Source organism: Balaenoptera borealis (genome assembly GCF_965194805.1).
Source record: "Balaenoptera borealis genome assembly, chromosome: 20".
Taxonomy (NCBI): domain Eukaryota; kingdom Metazoa; phylum Chordata; class Mammalia; order Artiodactyla; family Balaenopteridae; genus Balaenoptera; species Balaenoptera borealis.
Genome location: NC_138879.1, coordinates 21,046,726 through 21,069,220, shown reverse-complemented (window position 1 = coordinate 21,069,220; position 22,495 = coordinate 21,046,726). Strand labels below are relative to the sequence as shown.

At 49.8% G+C, this 22,495-nt stretch overlaps 1 protein-coding gene across 1 annotated transcript; it reads right to left on the bottom strand.

Annotated features, from left to right (window-relative positions):
* Positions 1-1,500: 1,500 nt before the first annotated feature.
* Positions 1,501-22,453, bottom strand: LOC309618490 (primary amine oxidase, lung isozyme-like). Its single transcript, XM_082372295.1, is given in 6 exon segments — positions 1,501-9,462; positions 9,705-9,834; positions 10,860-11,145; positions 15,345-15,887; positions 15,890-16,504; positions 16,507-22,453. Coding segments are annotated over 6 exon segments (2,283 nt in total). The 5' UTR covers positions 16,940-22,453; the 3' UTR covers positions 1,501-9,186.
* Between the last annotated feature and the right edge of the window lie 42 nt (positions 22,454-22,495).

The following is a 22,495-nucleotide window of genomic DNA, read 5'->3' as shown; positions in this document are numbered from 1 at the left end:
AATTAAAATATTTTCATAAGTAATGTATCCACATGGTTAAAAAAAAATATTCAGAGTTTGAAAGATCATTCAGTGAAGTCAGTTCTTCCTTCCACCTCTGGGCATCTTCCAAACATCGGTGCTCCCAAGACCCAGCTGAGACCTGAGGTACACCGGGAGTCAGAGAAGCCCCCCACAATTCTCAAGTGGAAGTCAGCTCCCTGCACAGAGCCTGGCATCCAGCTGTGATTCAGATTGGGAGAGGGGGTCATCCCTTCCACCCTCTTCTCTTCCACCTACTGTTTTTCTCCCCCAGCTCTGCCCTGTAGTCCTTTAATCAACTCTTTAATTTTCAGAATTTTCATCCCAACCAAAACACCCATGTTGTATAGTCAGTTATTAGTCCTTCCCTCTTCCGGAGTCCAGTTGGGGGATATAATTAGGAAATTAGTAGTCTCGGACCCTGTTAACCCATACCTTACCCCCTCTGAGAGCTCCCAAATGTGGACTGTGATGAAGAGAAAGAGGGAGAGGTGAGACCCAGAATTGTCATGAAAACAAACAGTGAGGTTTCCTCACCCTGCAAGGCTGGAGAGCGCCAAGGAACTATTCTGAGCTATGAAAACACAGCAGGGCTCTGCTAGGAAATAAACAGCTGTCTGTCCCGCCAACGCCTGTCTCCCTGGACACGAGTCCTGACAGTGTCTGATCTCTAGCCAGCAAATGGGAGAGACAGGGAGAAGGGCGAGGAGAGCCTAGTGTGCCTCCCTCCTTTAGGATAGAAAGGAAAGCTTGTTTTATTTTTAAGATTTTAAAGATTTTCTTCACTTTAGTAGGTTTGAAGTGGAAGGAGGGAAGTGCCAGGGTCATGTAAGTCCAGGGGATCTCTCCAGCCTTGAATTCCAGAGAGCAGGATGTGAGTTGCTCCCTCCTCAGCCTTGTGCAACTTCAGCCTCCTCTGCTCTCCTGGGAAGGAAACATGACCTTCTTGCTGTAAGGTCTGCTGGTTGACCTTTTCTCACCCTTCTTCTTTGTTAATCTTTTGGCCACATCTGACACTTTGGACAGATGAAACACTCACACTCACCCTCACTGTTTCCAGTTTCCAGTGTCCCTCCACCAAGCTCTACTCTCCTTTCTCCCCTTCCTCCTCCCACCATCAGCATGATGTTAGGCCCCCCTTGGCCACCACCTGGCTGCTGTATACATGCCCCAGATCTATGAGTTCCTTCCAGACCAGTTCTTCCTCCAGACTTCCCTGCTTTGTAAATGCAACTCTTCCTCCTCTGCCATCCTACAGGCACTGAGCCTGGCAACATTTGAGTCATTCTTGATGCCTCCTTATCAGGTCTTGTTTGATTTTCTACTCTGGTGGCCACTCGTCAATCCCTCTGCCTAGACCTGCGAGTCCCTTTGTTACCTAATGATGGCCTACGCCCCTTCTCACTCTCCAACCTGAGCCATCCTACAGACCACAGGCAAAGGCAAAGGAGCCTTCTTCTTTTTTAAAAAAATAAATAAATTTATTTATTTATTTTTGGCTGCGTGGGTTCTTCGTTGCTGTGCACAGGCTTTCTCTAGTTGCGGTGAGTGGGGGCTACTCTTCGTGGAGGTGCGCGGATTTCTCACTGCAGTGGCTTCTCTTGTGGTGCAGCATGGGCTCTAGGCACACGGGCTTCAGTAGTTGTGGCTCATGGGCTCTAGAGCACAGGCTCAGTAGTTGTGGCGCATGGGCTTAGTTGCTCCGCGGCATGTGGGATCTTTCCAGACCAGGGCTCGAACCCATGTCCCCTGCATTGGCAGGTGGATTCTTAATCACTGCGCTACCAGTGAAGCCCCCAAAGGAGCCTTCTTAATACATTTCTTTCCACTTATCACCCGGAAAACATTCCGTGGCTCCCCACTGCCTTCAGAATGAAGTTCAAACTCAAGCTCACCCACAATCCGACCCCACGTTATCTTTTCAGCCTTATGTCTTGCAGCTCCCCTTCATGGACCCCTCATTCCAGATACACTAATGGTCTTGGATTTCCCAAACATGCCTTGGTTTGCCTAACCTGGCTCTTTCCTCCATCTGGAATATAATTCCTCCCATCTCCACATGTCCAGATTCTAAACATACTTCAAAGCCAAGCTAATAAAGCCTTCCCAACCCACTGATGCCCACCCCTCATCAGCTATGAAGGATCAGTCTGACCTGAACTCCCCTAGTCCTTAACCATTCCTACCTTAGGTCACTCAGCATGGTCAAACCTTGCATTACAGTTGTTTGCATATTTCTTATCCTTTTTCCTGCTATCCTGAGCCCTGAGGGCCAAGAAAGCATCCCTTCCAGCACCCAGAACAGAATTCTGCTTGCATATCTGGGGCCAGTATGGTAGCTTGGTTAGATGCCTGCAGTGGTTCCTCCCATTGCTGATATATATCCCTTTGCACTGTGACTTTGACTCTTTTCCTGTCAAGACATGAAGTTCATGTCTCCATCCTTTGAATCTGGGGTTGATCTTGTGTCTTGGCCAATGAGACATTAGCAGATGTGATGTAAGCAGAGGCTTGAAAAGCATTTGCTCACTAGGATTTGTTCTCTTTGGGCTACAGTTGGAACCCTGGATCACAAAGGGGAGAAGTCCAGGCTGACGTGCTGGAGACACACTGCTGTAGTGTGTGGCATGTCTGACAACTGGCCCCAGCTCCAGACCTGTGAGTGAGGCCATCTTAGACCATCCAGCTCCAGTCCATCTGCCGGGTATCTGCAGCCACAAGAGTGATCCCAGGAGACTCCAGCAGAACTGCCAAGTGAGCCCAGCCCAGAGGGCCGACCTACAGAATAATGAGCAAATAAAATGGTTTGTTGTTTTAAGCCACTATTTTCCAGGGTGGCTTGCTGTGCAGTAACTGAAACACCCAATAGATGCTGGTTAATAAAATATCAAATAAGGGAAAATTCCCTGGCGGTCCAGTGGCTAAGACTCTGAGCTTCCATTGCAGGGGGCCGTGTGGTATGACCAAAATAAAATATTAAAAATATCAAATAATAACTAGCATTTACTGTATGTCAAGAACTAGTCTTGGAAAATTACATGAACTAATTCATTTAATCCTCATAAAAATCCTGAGGTAGATTTTATTACTGTTCCCATTTTACAGGTGAGAAAAGTGAGGCACAGAGAGGTTATATAACTTGTCCAAGGTCACACCTGCCAGTCCCAAACCCCAGCAATCTAGCTCCAGAAACCATACTACAAAACACTATACCACGTTGCAGAATGAGGAAAACTTTAACTCATTGCTTTGCTGCCTCAGAAATACCCTTCCTTACATACATGCCAAATTCTATAGCATTTTGGGGTCTAACGTCCAGTCTATGCTTCAAACCCTCCCATCCCATGCGCCCCTGGGCATACCCCAGGCTCCGGGTCCCTGAAAACCCAGTGTGGGGAACTGATTTACAGACCTGCCAATGTCCACCTACTCAGAAACTTTTCTGTCCCAACTCCTCCCTCCTGCAACCTTGGCTGGGCTGCTGGTTCCAGCAGTGCAGGTCTCATCTGGAAAGGAAATATTCAGGCTAGTGTGTCAGCGTTGCCCTTTGGCCCTGTGTCCCAGCTTAACCTGTGCAGCCAGGGTGATCATTCACTCAGGATCTTTGGGCTTCTTTAGATCTTCCTTTTTGAGGTAGTCAAAGGAGAAAATGGATATGAAATGTTTTTTTACAAGACAAAGAATTACCTGAATATAACAACTGTCATTGTTTCAACAAAGATGTATTTAAGCACCAATGGGCATGACACCATGCTGGGCATCAGGCCACCAAGGCCAACAGAACATGGTTCTTGCCCCAGGGAAGCGAGGGGAGGACACATGTAGATAATGAACTAGAGTTCAGCGTGTGAACCTCCATTGCAGGGTTCTTTCCAAAGAACCAAGGGTGCAGGGAGAACAAAGCAACCAGCAGGGAAAGGGGGACGGGGATGATATTTGAGTTGGGCTTTAGAGGATGAATAAGCATTCACCAGATGAAAAAGGGAGGAAGGGGAAAGAGGAAGGAACCAGAGGAAGGAAGGAGAGGAGCACATGGGCAGAGGCATGAGTGGATGGGAACGGCCTGTTTGGGGAAGGTCCCATGGTTGGGGGCGTCTGGTGGGCAGGGCATCAGGATGGCAGGAGCTGCTGAACCTGGTCTGTGAATGGCCTAATATGCTCTGGAGAGAGTGGGAAGCTCTGAAGATTTATAAAGGGCAGTTGGCCAAGGAAAACTATAGGAGGGGGACGGAAGGAAGGTAGGAATTCGTTTACAGTGAGTCTGGGCTCGGGAATCTAGTTGCAGAGTCTGTGGCGAGGCTGGTGTGTGCTGTGTCAGGAGAGTCTGGCTGATGTCCCCCGGGACACCCCACAATGGTTTCATGGTGAATTCACCACAGTCCAAGGGAGGGGCCTAAGTCAGAAACCAGATTTGTCAGCTCACCAAGGGGGATGGTCTTTTAGGGAAGATCTAAATTTACCAGAGTAACACCTGGGAATTCCCTGGCGGTCCAGTGGTTGGGACTCCGTGCTTTCGCTGCCGAGGGCCCAGGTTCAATCCATGGCCAGGGAACTAAGATCCCTCAAGCCTCACGGTGGGGTAAAAAAATTTTTTGTAAATAAATAAATTTACCAGAGTAACACCTGAAGGCTAATCTCCATTTCCAGTAACTGTCAAAGCAAAAGCAATTATCAGGATACCAGTTTACAGAAGATATATATATATCTTGTATACCTATATCTATATTTATATAGTCATTTACACAAGAACTATAACGGACTTGCCCATTTTCTTTCCATGACTGAGATGTGGTGGGAAGCTGGCCCACTGAGCTGTGAATCAGAGGCAGCAGTTGGTCATGAGTCATGAGAGAGATTTGAGAGGGCCTGGAGCCCTCATCCACGTGGCTCTTGTGCCTCCAGGGCTGGACAGTCCTGGCCTTGGGCCGGGTCCTCTGCTCCAGACACGGGTGGATTGTCACTGCCAGGGCAGGCTCTGTAATGCCCCTTTTCTGTGCCTTCTGACAGCCACATTCTTTTTTAGATTCTTGGTCAGGCTCCTCTGGCAGGTTTGGAACTGAACTGCTATCCCAGGGTTTTCTCAACCTTGGTTTCATGTTAGAATCAACTGGGGGAAATTTAAAAGCTGCTAATGTCTGAGCTTCACCCCCAGAAATTCTGATTTTATTGGGCTGAAATGCAGCGTGGGTGTGTGGAGTTTTACAAGCTCCTCAGTGATTTCAACGTCCTGTCAAGGTTGGGAGCCTTTGCTTTAAGGCAACTGCAGATCTCTGCTCTGGTCCACTGAATGCTGATTTTTCTCCTAGAGGGTCACTTACCATGGATCAGGTGCCAAGTACTTCTCAAGCATGACTTTGTTTAATTCTTTAACCCGGCCCGCCAGGCAGTGAAGAAGAGCAGTGGTGCAGAGGGAAGGAGTCAGGTATAATTCCACAGAGACCTGGGTTCGATCCCAGCACCATCGCCTCCCAGCCAGGTGACTTGGGGCAAGTTACCTAATCCCTCTGAATCTTCGTGCCCTGATTTATAAAGTGGGAATAATAATATCTGCTTCTCAAGGCAGTTGTGAGGAATAAACGAGGCAGCAGATGGAAATCAGCTAGCCCAGAGTCATCGCCACCATAATGGCTCCATTTCAATGCGAGAAGTGGGAGAGACTAAGACATCATATTCCTTGAGGGTCCTTGAGAAAGTGCGGGGGGGTTCCCTATCATATCCTGGCCCACAGACTATGGCCAAGGAGTATGTTTTTTTTTTAAATTATGAACATCAAGAATGGCTTTAATCATAGTGTTAATTTCATTTTTCTTCTGCTAATCAATTTTATGTACAGTAGTTCATATGTTAAACAATATGTGTACCAGAATTAGGAATATAAGCCCTGGGCTTCCCTGGTGGCGCAGTGGTTAAGAATCCACCTGCCAATGCAGGGGACACGGGTTCGAGCCCTGGTCCGGGAAGATCCCACATGCCGTGGAGCAGCTAAGCCCGTGTGCCACTACTACTGAGCCTGCGCTCTAGAGCCCGCAAGCCACAACTACTGAGCCCGTGTGCCACAACTACTGAAGTCTGCATGCCTAGAGCCTGTGCGCCGCAACAAGAGAAGCCACCACAATGAGAAGCCCGTGCACCGCAACAAAGAGTAGCCCCTGCTCACTGCAACTAGAGAAAACCTGCGCGCAGCAACAAAGACCCAACACAGCCAAAAATAAATAAATAAATAAATAAAATTTTTTTTTTTTTTTAAAAAGAGGAATATAAGCCCTTCCTAATGAGGTACACTGACAGTTGGTTAAAGAAAAATAATTTGCAGTGGGAAGGTGTCTGAGACTCAAGCTCCACTGAGAACACTACAGTCTATTTCCCTTCACAGGGTCCAAGGTGTGGGGAGGAGGGACGGGACAGAAGCTGCAGACACCCACCTGCAAGGCCTGAGTGGAGCAAACACTTGGCACAGGCCAAGTGGCAGGGTGGAGACACGAGGCGGGCACCACTAAGAGGCCAGGCCAGGGAGCTCACACTGCTTGTGTTTGTGTGCAGTGTGTGGTGCTTGAGGCTGTAGGTCCAACAGTCCCGGAGGGGCCACATTCCCAATCTTCCCTCCCGCTCGCCAGTCTCCCCTAGAACTTTGCTGCTATGACCCTTTGGATGCCTCAGGGCTGCATTCTTCAGGGTGTGCTTGCTTCTCTCTTGTGGCTGGAAGGGTATATTCCCAGGAGAGCCTTCCAACGGGGTCACGTTGGGGTCTATGCCTGAGCGTTCCCTGTGCGCACTCTCCCTTGGGGTGGCTCGAGCTATGCCTTTTGACCCCAGTGGGGAACCCCATCGCACACCAGTTGGTCAGCAAGTGAGCCTCAGCAGCAGAGCTCCCGATGCAGACATCAGCCTAGGACCACATGTCCCCTCTCTCTACCCATGCATGTGGACAAGCAGAGGTGGAACAGCCAAGAGAAGCATCCCTGACCCTCCCCCAACCCCAAGCATTTGTTTGGGGGGCAAGATGAGAGCATTTACACCCACCATGGTCCAAATTTCTTTAAACAAGAAAACACAAGAAAGTGAAAATATGATATTTATCTGGGTGAGAGGATAAAGAGACGTTAAATCACTGAGCCGAGAAGCAAAATAAAAATAAGAATCAGCAACAGCAACCCAGCTCTGCCTTAACCCCTTCCCCATCTGAGCACTTTTCACCATATGCTGCTGCTAGTCTCGACGAGAATGTGGCTCCTACTGCTTTTAGTCTTTAGGTGAAGGTCCCTTTGCCAGAACTTAATTCCTTCCCAGCTCACCTGGTTGAGCCTGGGTCCAGGCAGTTCCTGCAGGAAATGATGGGACTTCCATGTGGTCTGAGCTTCCGGTTTCCCTCTGGTCACAAGCTGAGTTGGACCCAAATCTCTGTGCCCTGAGCTCCCCTCTTGCCAGGGCCTGCCCACCCAGTGTCCTCCCCTAGCGCTGGGTCTGTGGCCCGGGCTTCCAGCTGGGGAAGAAACCCCCTCTCTTCCTGACCTCACAGCCCCCTCTAGAAAAGACACTGACAGGATAGGTCAAACTATAGAAGTAGACACCGCACTCCACGTGGGTTCCTTTAGCCTGGAGGCACCTGAGAAAACTCGGTCTTTGAGGTCTACTACCTCCCCACCCTACTCCTGCTCCCACACTCCTTTCTGGAAAATGTCCCAGTTCTTATTTATAGCCATCCAAAGTCCACGCCCCAGCAGGAACAGCAGGGATGTGAGGCCCTGGAGGCTGTCGCCTGACTAGGTGGGGACTGTCCCACCGGGACACACCTGGCTCCACAGTGCCCTGCATGCCCAAGGCTTCCCCATCCCAGGGACAGAGGAGGACACCAAAACTGAGGGGACTTGGGGTGGGGGATTATAGGACCTGAGGCAGCAGGGACTTCCCCCCAGGACCTCAGAGGGAAATACCAGGGAGTAAAAGCTGAAGTAGCAAGAGGAGGGGAAGGAGGAGGAGAAGAAAGAAGAGAGAAGGAGGAAGTTAGGGTAACAGGGAATTGAGGGAAGCACCTGCCGAAGATCTGGGACACAGGCTTAGTGGGGACCCCGTCCTGGGGCTCCAGAGAACAGCTAGTCTCTAGATGCCTCACCTTCATATTCAATACCCAGGGCAAAGGAGGAGCTGGGGAGGCCCAAGAAAGCTTCTGAATGTACTTAAGGTAACTGAATTGTACATTTTAAAACGGCCAAATGGTACATTTTATGTTGTGTATAAGTATGTTGCATAAAAGTTTAAGTTTTATGTTATGTTATGCAAAAAAAAAAAAAAAAGAAAGGAAATGGTACAGTTACTTTGGAATGGTGTCGGCAGCTCCTCAAGACGTTAAACATAGATTACTATATGACCCAGCAATTCGGCTCCCAGGTACATACCCAAGAGAAATGAAGGCATTTGTCCACATGAAAACTTGTACACAGATGTTCATAGCAGCACTATCAGTAACAACCAAAGAGTGGAAACAAAATATGGTCTATCCATACAATGGAATATTATTCGGCCATAAAGGAATGAAGCACTGATTCATGCTACAACATGGATGTCCCTCAAAAACGCTACACTGAGTGAAAGAAGCCAACCACAAAAGACCACTTATTGTATGAATATATTTATATGAAATTTCCAGAATCTAGGCAAAGCTGTAGTGACAGAAAGTTTAGTGGTTGCCTAGAACTGGGAATGGGTTGAAGGGAAATAGGAAGTGACTGCTAACAGATTTTGGAGTTTCTTTCTGGGGTGATGAAATTGTTCTGGAATTAGATAGTAGTCATGGTTGCACAACTTTATGAATATATTAAAACCCATTAAACTGTACATGTTAAAAGGGCGAATTTTATGGTATATGAATTACATCTCATTTGAAAAATAAGATTAAAAAACTGTTAAAAAAAACAGGAGTCTTCTGGGAAAAGTATGGCCATCACTTTAGACTCCCGGCTGGCCATTCCTCTCTTCTCTGTGACAGGAACCCAGGAGGTTTGGGGTCAACAAAGCTGAGAACCCCCTGTGTCAGGCATCACAGACTCAGGATGCTCCCAGCAGGGAGGGGGAGGGAAGGGAGGACTGCCCCATCCAGTGCCCATCCCCTCCCCTCCCCACACTCCCTGGCCCTGGGGTCCCAGCCACATTCCCCATCCCAGGAACCACCTAGCTGTGGGAGAAGCCCGCGTGGGAGAAGGCAGGAAGGTGGGCGGCACAGGCCGCAGCCTGGGGGAGGCAAGCCAGGCGGTTGACTTCACAGGTCCCAGCATCCTGGTCCTCTCGGAAGTAGACGGAGTCAGCAGAATCGATGGAGGGGTCCTGGTCAAAGAAGTTGTAGGGTCGGAGGAAGAAGCCCATGCCGTTCTCCACAGTCACTGTGTTGGGAATGTCCTCTGCATGGGGCATGTGCAGGAAACCGGCTGTCACCCAGGCCACCAAGTCCTAATGGGGGCGAAGAAAGAGGATCATGAGGTCTGGCTTTGCTAAGGACACGTCTGCCTCCCCCAGTGGCCTTGTATGGGAGGACTGAGTTCAGCAGCCCAGGAAAAATGTGAAATCATAGCGCTTTCTTCCTTAGTGGGCTCTAAAGACCCCTAGAGGAATCTGGCCTGGGAGAGAGTGAGAGGCTCATCCTTGCTCCCCCTGCCTCCCCCCTCGTGCCCACCTCCTCCCTCTCAACTCACCTGCCCAGCAATAGTCTCATTGCTGATGAAGTCAGTGAAGTCCAGGGTGGGGGTCCAGGGGTCATTCAAGTTATAGATGCTGATGCTTCTGGGTTCCTCCTCCTTCCGCTGGGTCACAGCCAGCTGGCACCTGCAGGGGATTTGGATTAGACCCACAAGGTCATCGACTCATCCTGCTGCCTGAAGCTGCACTGAAGAGAGGACACAAAGGGGAAAGGAGCATAAAGGTCTTACGTTGTCCAGCCTCTGTATCGTTCTCTGTCCACTTCCCTCTCTCTCTCACAAAGTTCCCGCATTTGCTCAATATCCCGTATCTCAAACATCTACCGGCCCATTGTTCAGACTTCAGGTGGGACTGTCGCTCACGCATCCATGCAGATGGGAGTCTGGGCCTAGATGCATATGCACAGACATGGCCTGATTCCCATCTTAGGTGAATTTCAGTATCTCATGTGCCTGCATTTTAGGGAATATTCCCTCAGATCTGTGCTCCTCTCTTTGTTTTCCCCTCCAACCTTGATTGTGACCATTTTAAACATACAGAAAAGTTAAAAGAATAGTCTAGTGAACACCCACATACCCACATCCTAGATTCTACCTGGAGCATTTTGTCATATTTGATTCAGCATGTATCTTTCCATTCATTCATCCACGCAGGAGGCTTCATTTTTTTTTTTTTAAATTAATTAATTATTTATTTATTTTATTTTTTTGACTGTGTTGGGTCTTCGTTTCTGTGCGAGGGCTTTCTCCAGTTGCGGCAAGTAGGGGCCACTCTTCATCGCGGTGCGCGGGCCTCTCACTATCGTGGCCTCTCTTGTTGCGGAGCACAGGCTCCAGACGCGCAGGCTCAGTAGTTGTGGCTCACGGGCCTAGTTGCTCCGCGGCATGTGGGATCCTCCCAGACCAGGGCTCGAACCCGTGTCCCCTGCATCGGCAGGCAGACTCTCAACCACTGCACCACCAAGGAAGCCCGGAGGCTTCATTTTGAGCGGCCTAAGATTGTGGCTGCAGGAATGTGTGTGTGAATGTGTGATCGTGAGTGTGTATATGTACACACACCCATGGGAGGTGGGGGAACCTGGGTTCCCAGCAACATGGAGCCTTTGATACAGTCCGCCTCCCCCAGTGCCTCTCTGACACCCCATCACCCACCTCGCCCAGCTGACGGCTCTCTCCATGGAGCTGTTCTGGGGCAGGGGCTCCCCAGCAAAGCTGACTGTCTGGATGCGGTAGCCCCTCGGGTGCCCCCACTTGTTGCTGTGATTGCTGGCCAGGTACAGGTAGCGAGGGGAGGGACCTCCCAGGGGGAAGGCGGCCTGCTCCTCCATCTCCAGCAGCTTCCGGGTCACCTGCAGCCTCTGTATCTGGTGCTTGGGGCTCCAGGGTACCGCCGTAGGGACAAAAGCCATGTCCTCAGCCCAGACCCAGTTCTCCAGTCCTGCCAGGGTGAAGCGGAGATGGTGGGGGGAAGGGGGAAAAGGGAGGACTGGTCATGCAGCTGCTCTGCCCCCTCTGGACTCTGTTCCCACCTGGCTTCAGAGTGGGGGCCAAAGAGAAAGCCAGACTGAGTGTGCCCCCTCTTCCCTCCCCTCTCCCCAAGATGTTCCTGATCCAGAGATTTGGAGAAGATCTTTCTTCTTGATGTCATCTCTGGTAATAATCCCAGATGCTTTGTGACTGGGCTTCCACTGACCTTCCCCCTCTGAGGAGCTGAAGGGAGGGTGGTTTACCTGAGGTTGGAGCAGTCTAGCAGGCAACGTGCAGGGCCAGGTTCTTTCTGACCTGAGGCAAGGGTCTGCACCTCATATCTGAAGCCCTCTGGCATCACTAGAACTGCCTTCTCATGAAAATAATCACAGCAGTAGCTCATATTTGTTGAACTTGGAGGAGCTCTGCACAGGCAGTGTGTTGAGGGCTTTACATGGATTGATGCTTTACTTGCACAACAACCTGATGAAGGAGGAACTATAATTGTCCCCATTTTACAGATGGGACAACTGAGGCTTAGAGAATTTAAATAACGTGCCCCGGTTTGTCACCAAGGGCATGTGGTTAGTTTCATGGCAGTGCCGGGGACCCAGGTCTCAGTCTGGCTCTACACTGCCTACACATCAGTACCCAGAGGAAACCAACACAAAGGGGCTCCATCACACATGGACAGCAGACATGCAGGTCAGAGGGAAGGATAGTCAGACCCCAAGCCCAACACTGCTGGAGCTTAGCGGTGTTTTCTATTGCTTGGGGATTGGCAAGGAATAAGGGGCAAGGCCAAAGACACAGTCTGTTGCCTGAATATTTGGAGTTTTGAATGATTTTATTGGAGTCCAACTAGGTTCCATATTAGGACTCAACTTAAGTGATCTGAGACCAAAGAGCAGTAAACCAGAACATGCCAGAAGCTCCCTCCATACCTTCCAAAGATCAAAGAGAGCAGAGACTGATTAAGCAAACCCTCAGTTTCCCTTTGTGAATTACTGCTCCTAGGCCACACTCCACAGTTTCTACTTGTAGATGACAATTAAAGGCCAAGAGTTCCCTTTCCGGTACATCCACACAAGCAGGCTCATGTGGATAATAATAATAATAATAGCTAATACTTCTCTGTGTGTGTCAGGCACCGCTCCAAGTGCTTTAAGAGTTGCCATAGCTTAGATGTAGAGATAAAGAGAGATGTGTGCGTCAGTTAGAATACATACATATATTTTCTAGCTAAGTCCGATGAGAGAGCCTAAAAGCAATGACATCCCAGTAATAATGAGCACACCTGGTACCCAGATCTTGGTTTCTAAATACTATTCTCCAATAAAAGGAACCAGAGATTCTTGGAGAAGTGGTTGATTTCAGGGCTGGAGCAGGGAAAATACAAGATGGAACTGGAACATCTTGCGGTGCCAGAAAGAAAGGAAGTGCTCAAAAAAGGATGGAGGCATGTCAGCAAGACACAGGAACCAACCTGAAGGCTCTTCCAATGGCCAAAGCTGAAACAATTTAAGGAACAAAATAAATGATAGTGTGGGGTTATAACCCTTAGAATAAAATATCTATGAGTCCATACAGTTATGAATAAATAATTACATACATAAATAAAGTAAAAAGGAGGGATAACACTTTCTTAACGGAGAATTCCAATTCATAAATGTATAAAGAATAAGAGAAAAAATGTAAATGACACAGCAATAATAATTGTTGCAGGAAAAATCCACCACTAGATGCTAAAATTCGTGGGCAAGAGTTTGAGAAGAAAGAGTTTGAGATGAAAAGAAATAGTATATTTGCATAGCATCAAAAATTTCCCCCCAATATTTCTTAACTGAAAATGGAAAAACAGTAACTTTTGCAATGGAGGAAGCTGGAAAACACCACCTTACCAAGTGCTTGAGGCCAATATCACTGGTAATAAGACATATGGACATCAAATACCCCTTGATATGATGCTCTGAGAAGGGTATAAAGTCATTTCTATGGTTTTCTTACCAAAAAAACCTTCACAGAAACAAAAACACAAGCTCAACCCAATCATGAGAAAATATCAGAGAAACCCAAATTGAAAGACATGCTACAAAATGATTGACTAGTATCTTCTAAAGTGTCAGTTCCTGGAAGACAAGGAAAACCTAAAGACCTGCCAGATTGGAGGAGACCATAAGGAGATAGGACATCTAAGTGCAATGTGGGTTGCTGGTTTAGATCCCGGAACAGAGAAAGGAAATCAGTAAAGAACTGATGAAATTCTCATAAAGTCTGTAGTTTATAGTATTGTAACAATGTTAATTTCCTGGTTGTGATTGTCCTGTGGTTATGCAAGATGTTAACATTAGGGGGAGCTTGTGACGGGTATATGAGAACTCTATATAATGTCTGCAACTTTTCTGTAAGTCTAAAGTTATTTCAAAAGAAAAAAATGTTTTTAAATAGTCATCATTAATTCTCACAACAGTCCTATGAGGAATGCACTGTTACACCATTTTTACACTTGAGTAAACTGAGATACAGAGAGGTTAAGCATAAAAATGTTTCTCTCAGGTGTGGAGAAAAGGGAACCCTTTTACATTGTTGGTGGGAATGTAAATTGGTGCAGCCACTGTGGAAAACAGTATGGAGGTTCCTTAAAAAACTAAAAATAGAGTTGCCATATGTTCCAGAAATTCCACTCCTGGGCGTATAGCCGGACAAAACCGTAATTCAAAAAGATACATGCATCCCTGTGTTCAGAGCGGTACTATTTACAATAGCCAAAACCTGGAAGCAACCTAAGTGTCCATCAACAGATGATTAGATTAAGAAGATGCGATATACACATACATACATATATATATATGTACATATACATACACACACATGGAATACTACTCAGCCATAAAAAAGAATGAAATAATGCCATTTACAGCAACATGGATGGACCTAGTGATTATCATACTAAGTGAAGTGAGTCAGAAAGAGAAAGGTAAATACCATATGATATCACTTATATGTGGAATCTAAAGTGCAACACAAATGAACATATCTATGAAACAGAAACAGACTTACAGATATAGAGAACAGACTTGTCGTTGCCGGGGGGAGGGATGGATTGGGAGTTTGAGGTTAGCAGATGCAAACTATTATATATAGAATGGATAAACAACAAGGTCCTACTGGATAGCACAGGGAACTGTATTCAAAATCCTGTGATAAATCTTAATGGAGGACTTCCCTGGTGGCGCAGTGGTTAAGAATCCGCCTGCCAATGCAGGGGACAAGAGTTCAAGCCCTGGTCCGGGAAGATTCCACAGGCCGCGGAGCAACAAAGCCCGTGCGCCACAACTACTGAGCCTGTGCAGCAGAGCCCACGTGCTCCAACTACTGAAGCCCGTGTACCTAGAGCCCGTGCTCAGCAACAAGAGAAGCCACCGCAATGAGAAACCTGCGCACTGCAACAAAGAGTGGCCCCGGCTCGCAACAACTAGAGAAAGCCCGCACACAGCAACGAAGACCCAAAGCAGCCCCCCAAAATTAATTAATTAATTAATTTAAAAAAATCATAATGGAAAAGAATATGAAAAAGAATATATATATGAATAACTGAATCACTTTGCTGTACAGCAGAAATTAACACAACATTGTTAAGTCAAGTAAACTTCAATAAAAACAAAATGTTTCTCTCACGTTTTCCAGGAGCCCTCCACGTTCTCTCCACTCCTCCATCACAACCTAAGCCTACTGAGAGCAGGGATGTTGTTTCTTTTGTTACATTGTTTTAGTGCAGTGCTTGGCACAAATATGCATTCGGTAAATATTTGTTGTTTGAGTGAGTGTAATATGTTGTTATGTGAGAAATTAGAAGTGACAAAATAATATGTACATTATGATTGAAATTTGGTGGTAAAATTCTAAATATGTATATCAGTATATCATATATACATAGTATACACTGTAATATATTCTAGATTGCAGATGCACGATTTTAAAAAAGGAAAGACTTTTTTTAAACATGAGAGAATAACCATCTAAGGGTGAAAATCTCTGACGAATTTGATGACTTTCACATTTACTTCTTATACTTTTACATTTTTAATGTTTCAATGACAATTTTTAAATCTAGACATGGAGACTTCAGCCCCCTCTACTGGAATCCTGGCCTCCGCCAGGATGTCTTACCTCCCGCGTCCAGATCCACCTTGTAGTGGGCACTGTGGGTGTGGACCGTGCCCAGCGTGTGCTTCCCAACCTGGTTTCCGTATCTTCGGGCAGCACCAAAGAGGAACGCTGAGCTGATGTAGCCTGTGGCATGGAATTTGACTTCTATGGCTCCACTGGGGTGCAAGACCATATCCCACACGTAGTCATAGTTGAGCAAGGTCGACACAGATCTGAAGACCAGCACTGTCTCCACAAGGCCCCCAAAATAGTGGGAATGAAAATCTGAGTGGTGTCGCCTCAGGGGCAGGCCCTGGTTCTGCTCAAACACACAAAAGGCATCATGTAGTGTCTTGGGGGCTTGGGACTCCAAAAGGACGTGCCAGTCCACGTAGGTGGCCAGATAGGGGCAGTCCACCCCACGGGTCAGGGGCGTGGAGTACTTGCCCATGCCAAAGCTGCCGTCCATATAGTGGGTCAGCATTGCTGCTGGGGAATTTCCACCATGGACAGCCAAGGCCTCCTGGACACTGACTTCATAGGCGACTCTCTCCCCTTGGAAGCGATGTCAAAGATCCCTGGGCCACTGAAAGCTCCGAGGCCAAAGGAGAAAGTCCACAGTGAGGAGGCCACTCGACTCCCCTGGACACTGAAGCGGGGGCCCTGGGGATGGAACTGCAGAGGGGGAACCGGACCCGGAGGCGCCTGGGACTTCAGGGACCGGGACCCACCTGTGCCGTTGTCTGGGATCACCACCACGTTCACCAGGCCGGCCTCAAACTGCTCCTCCAGATGGGCCAGACTCTCATAGTAGCGGCCTTGAAAGAACACCTTCTGGATGGTCCAGCGAGCAGGGTCCAGAGCCTTGTGGTCTACCAGAAGCTCCAAGCCTATGGGGTGCAGGAAGAACCCAGCCCCTGAGATGTTGTAGTAGAGGCCAAACCAGGTGGCCCTGTCCCCTGATTGCAAGCCACGGGGGACTGTGGTCATGGTCACCAGGTTCCCTCCTTGGTGCTTGTAGAAGCAGCAGTGGTGGAGGAGACCAGCAGCCTGGGGCAGCTCTCTGTTGAAGATCATCTGGTCTATGTCCAGGTACTCTCGCATGAGCACGGGGCGTCGGTGATAGGGCAGGGGGCCCCCGTGACGCTCCACAGTCACATCTCGCAGGTAGGAGGGGTGCAGCAGGGCCCCACCAGCAGCTCAGTCACATTGAGCTGGGCTTGTCCACCAAAGAAGACGATGGCCAGTGCCTCCCAGGCAGGCAGGGGGCTCGCCCTGTCCAGGTGGGCCAGGGCTGCAGCCTTGGGGGGCAGCTCCAGCTCTACTGAGAAGATGCAGTTGTCTGAGGGTCTGGCCTGAGCTGCATCCACCAGGCCTGGCCCCAGCTCCTGGGTCAGAAAGCCCATCACAGCCGTCAGCTCTTCTCGGCTCAGGTCTGCAAACAGCTGGCTTTGGCCAGGCTGTGTCCAGGGCTGGGCACTGGGAGATCCGGAGGGGCAGAAGGGAGGCAGGCCAGGATGACACTCCTTCCCAACTCCTTCCTCACTCCCAGCACCACCTTCACCCATGCCCATCACCAGAACACTCCACAGGGACAAAAGAATAAAGACAGCCATAGCTAAAGCTCCTGGCTGCCTCCAGGCTCTTGAATCGGAATGCAAGATAGAAAGACAGACAGATAGACAGGACCTGGGTGCAGAATGCCCCTTTCAGTCTCTGGAGGTTCCTGGCTCTGGGTGGGGCTTCTGGGCAATGGCACGATGGGTACATTCAAGACAAGCAGCCAAGGGCAGAAGGTTGGCAGGGGGTGGAGGTTGGGGGAATCAGGGGTCAGGCCAGGCTCAGGAGGTGGGGCTGATGTAGGAACGTGGACTTTAAGTGGCCCGTGTAAGCCTCTGTCCTCCTTTTCCAAAACAAACACACAGGTTCAAGGTTGGGGAACGAAGTGGGGGAGGGATCAGTTTGGGAGATACAGCTGGAGAGAGGCAATCGGAAGAAGTGACAGGGACAGAAAGGGACTGTCCTTGGGCTCTTCCTCCACTCTCCAGATGCAGCCTTTCTCCTGGCTACAAGGCTGCAAGCAAAACTCACCTGTGCACACCCCTCCAGCCGGATTCCCTCCTTCCGTCCTCTAGCTGACGAAGCCCTCATCACAGTCTACGGCTCCCCCATCAACCAGAATCCTACTGGCACCCACAGGAGACTGGAGAGTCATGCTGAGAACATAAAGCACCTGGGAGGAGCTGGGGGGCTGAAGGGCTGAGCCAGGTCAACATCTTGGAGGCCCTGAGCACCCTAAATCACTGGAGGGGAGCATGGGGGGGTGGAGCCAGTCCAAAGTTGGAGGGAGTGGGGAGCTTCAGTGTAACAGAGATCCCTCCCCACTTGAGCAGGACTGATGGAGCACGGCAGAGGTCAGGGTGCCCGGAAACTGGCTGTGAACATAACCTAGCTGCCCACAACCCTCATTTCCGGGAAACCCGCCTCCAAAATATTGCAGAGGCAGAGAGCAAAGTTGCCTCCATTCTTGGGCAGGTGATGTGTGGGAGACTGCCATCCTCTGTGCAACCAGGTCCTGAGGGGAGCTAGGAGAGACTGAGGGATCCGGAGAGAGGACATGCATCCCTCGTGAGCTTGGAGGAGAATCCTTTGCAACCTGGACATGTCCAAGAGCACTTCCCCAGGAAGCCATGTTGGACCGACCTTGTAGACAGAGTGCGTGTGCCTGCAGGAGACTGGACAGGGCATTCCAGCCGAAGGGAACAGAAGGTGCAAAGGTACAGAAAGTTGAAACAGCCTGGGCCTGGGCAGGGAACGGCCAAGGCCAGCTTATGGGGTGTGAGGTGGGGACGGGAGTGGGGCAGGCAGAAGAGGTCAGGTCAGGAAGCCTTGTGAGGTGTGTGTCTAAGCAAAGTAGTAATTGCGGGAAGACAGTGAGAAATCTCAGAACATGTGAAGCCAGGGAAATCAACACCAGAAAGGTCAGATTCTCCAAATATCATCTGGTTATGCAACCAGCTCTATTTTGATATGGGAATTCCACATAAGGGGTCATTTTATTACTGACCTGTGTCCTTGGACTCTTTAATCAATAGAATTGATAAGAAGCCAGAGGAGGAATTCAGGCAAGGCTTTACTGGGACTCATGCTGCAGCAGGAAGGAGTAAGAACAAAACACAAGTTCCCAGGACTTCCATGGTGGCGCAGTGGTTGAGAATCCGCCTGCCAATGCAGGGGACACGGGTTTGAGCCCTGGTCCAGGAAGATCCCACATGCCTCAGAGCAACTAAGCCCGTGCGCCACAACTACTGAGCCCACGCTCCTAGAGCCCATACTCTGCAACCAGAGAAGCTACCGCCATGAGAAGCCCACGCACCGCAACGAAGAGTAGCCCCTGCTGGCCGCAACTAGAGAAAACCCGCGCGCAGCAACGAAGACCCAATGCAGCCAAAAATAAATAAATTAATTAATTAAAAACAAACAAACACAAGTTCCCTTGTTTGCTCTCTGTGGAGGTTGGGTTGGTTCCTTATGTGGGTTGAGGGTGAGGGTGAGGGTGACGTTGGGGGCAGATCGGTGGGTCGGGTCCAAGGGGTGGCTGAGGTGTTTTGCCCACCCCCTTGGTGGTGCTGTGTGCAGGGGTCATGCCCAGTACCCTGCTTTTGCTCCTGGCACCTCAGAAGTGGCAGTTGGTTTGTGGCTTTTTTGTATCTTATGGTTCATAATTGCCCCGATTGCCCACGCATGCAGGTATTTTTAGTCCCTTGTAGTATCTTTGTGTTCTGTAGCTCCAGGAAGCATTTATCCAGGTGCAAGTGCAAGTACTCCGGTAAAGGGTCCCAGGTCCCAGCCTGTCTCAATTTGAAATGGGCCATGTGGACTTTATAATAAGGGGGAGCAGAATCTAGGGTCAAACCCAGCCCTGGCCACAAGGCAGGCATTTCCAGCCTGGGAACTTCATTCTGGGCCCTCTCATAAGTGCTGGTCTTACCTCCCAGCTAAGAACACACCTTTAAGAGAACGGCTAATGTTTTATGTCCCGACCCGTGCTACCAAGCACAGGTCAAGAATGTCCACTCTGGTGGGGCATCCCCAGGCTCTCCTATGGGAGGTGGGTAATGATCAGGGAGTGGGAGGGAGAGCCTTTGCCTTGCCTGCTGGGGGAACTGGTACAGAAGAAGGTGTCCCCTCTGCCCACCTTCCCTAAGTGTCTCACTGTCACATCGCTTCCTCTGATATCTTTTCATCCTAGGCTTCACAATCATCATGTCAAACACCCTAAAAACGTGTTGAAAAGGTGTCCCTTTTGGAGAATTACTCAGGAGACAGGACCACACGTCCTGCTCCCCCCACTAGGTCCTATTTTCATTTGGACCAACTTGGCCCCTGCCTCTGTGAATGTGCTGAAGATGCGTTTATCCCTGGGAGCCGGAGCGCACCCCCCAGCCCACAGGCTGAGGACTGGGCCCCAGGATGTGGTGCCTGAGTCGGGCTGCTGCCCCAGAGGCCCTGTGCGGCCAGCGGGACCATCCCGGACACCCAGGTCACTGCACTCTGACCTGCATTCTGGGGACATGGCTCTGGCTCCAGTGTGCAGTGGGGCTCGGGTGTGGGACAGACAGGGGGGAGGACACTGGACAGGAAACAAAGGGCCAGGATGAGGCCAGTGACCTCGAGGACAGAGAGGAAGGGAGGGGTCTGAGCGATGTGGCGGGTGGAGTTGACAGGACTCGGTGTCTGATTGGGTGGATATGTGAGAAAGGCACAGCCTCGTAGGTGACACAAGGACACAAAGGTTGCACTGGGTGACTTGGGATGGTGGGAGACTTTCCTCAAAAGAATGACATACAGGGGACTTCCCTGGCGGTCCAGTGGTTAAGATTCCGCGCTTCTGCTGCAGGGGAACTAAATCCCGCAGGCCAAAAAAAAAAGAAATAGCAATGTTCCTCCGTTCAGGAGGTCAGGGGCTGCACAGAGGCAAGGACCAGAGTCAGTGACCAGGCATCCTTTCTTACTTTCCCTGTGATCTCAGCACTAGTTGGGAGGTGGGAGGGGGTCATCCAGGATGGGGTTCTGATCCGGGCACTCTGCAAACAGGGCCTCCTTGGGCCACATTCTCACAGGAGTCCTCCCCCAGCCTCACCCAGAATTCAGGCCACCATCATTTCTTACCCCTGACCCATCTCCCTGCGCCTAAGCCTTCTGTCAACTCTATTCTTTGTATCTGGGCCAGAGGCAATGTCCTCAAAGGTAACACTGACCCTGTCACTCCCTTGTTTAGAATCCTTCCATGGCTCCCCATTTTCCTTACGGTAACTGTGGCTTGCAAGGCCCTGCCTCCTCTGCCCCCTGCTTGGCCCTCCAGGCTCTGCTCACAGCCCACACACATGTCAATGAACTTGGGTACTTGGATGGGGCCACTTTGTCACCTCCTGGCCTCTGAACATGCTGTTCCCTCTTCCTGGAACCTTATCTCCGCTCTCTTCCTTCTCCCTCGGCCAACTTCTACTCCTCTGCCAGGATCAGCTTAGACATCAGGTCCCTCAGGGAGCCTTCCCCAATCCCTAAGTCCGGGTTAGGAGCCCCTGCTATGTCCTCCTCCTACCTCCCCTGGAAAATTCCCTGATGCAATGGACCCTTTACTGGCCCCTCTCGTCCCTGAGGGTAGACATTGTGCATCTTATTCCATAACGTATCCTAGTGCCTTTCAAGGCACCTGGCATGTAAGAGGCACTGGGGAAATCTTTGTTGAATGCATGTAGGAATCCTTCTCCTGCACCCTCAGAGCGAGCCCTTCCCGGGGGCTACCGGAGGAGAGCAGAGGCAGGCGAGCACATCTTGCCCTCCTCACAGGGGCGTCCCATGTCTACAGTCCTGGAAGTCCCAGTTATGCCCCTGACCTAAGCCTCAGGCGTCCCCTTGTCCAGCTCCGCTTAGGGCAATGTGCCCAAGTCCTAAAGATCTTGGCCTTGGAGACACCAGTTCTTTCAGAACCTGACATCCTGGGTTACTATTCCCTCCTATGGCTTGACCAGAAGTCTGAGGCTAACAATCCAGCCAGCCTCAGGGGTTTAGGAAGAGAGCAGGTGGGGTAGGGGGCTGGAGGTCCACCTTGCAGCCCTCCTGACCCCAGCTGGGCTGATGAGCTCACGATCTACATGTCCACTGACGCCTGGGCCAGGGTTGTCATCTCCATGGAGGGTTGTCATCTCCATGATGTGACTGAGAGACACACCACAGTCCCTTTTTCAGATCAAAGCTTGTGAGCAAGCATTCACACACACTCACACGCACACTCACCGCTTGCAAACACTCACACTCTTGGTCTGGAGATGGGTTTCAAGGCAATGAGTGTCATGTTATAAAAACAGGATGGGATGAGGGGTGGACACCAGCATTCCTTTATTCCTTTTCCCTCCAACACTGACTGTTGTGCAACTGACCATAAACAGGAGCCAGAAGGAGGTGGAGACAAAATCATAAGCATGTCATGGAGAAATGAAATTACTCAGGTCAGAGAAAGTAGAAGCATAAACTCGGTATCAGAGCCACGGTGGCCACAACACGCCTTTTTCTCCTCGGTCTCAGTCTTCAGTCTCTCCTTGTCCTCAATCTCTCTCTGTCCTCTGTCACCCTGGCTTCCACCCCAGCCTGTGTTATAAATTCATCCAGCCATCACTGGCCCTCCCTCCTGACTGAAGTCTTTCTCCCTGTTCTTTGGAACCTAGTTTCTCTCCAGCTCACTAACTCGTCTCTCTCCGCTGTTCTACTGACTCAGAAGTGAACCTGGGCTTGGGGCAGGACAGAAGGTAGCAGAAGCTTCTGTGTTGTCTGTGCTCCCTGGATATGATTTCCCTCTGGTCAGAAGCTGAGCAGCGTCCGAAATCTGTTTCCTGCATTTCACCTCCTAGCCTGGCCTGGGCTTCCAGCAGGCAGAAGTCACCCCTCCCCAGTGCTTCTCATTGCCCCCACTTCTAAGAGAGAGAGAGAGACAGGGAGAGGGAGTGAAAGAGAGCAAAAGAGACATTGACTGAGGTTTAACATTTTCTTGGAGATGTACAGGCAAGAGGAGGCAAAGCAGTTACCAGAGGCCACACCCATTTCTCTGGGTCTCAAATACTTGAGAAAATTGAGTCCCTGGGGCTATCTCTTAACTCACTCTACCCTTCCCC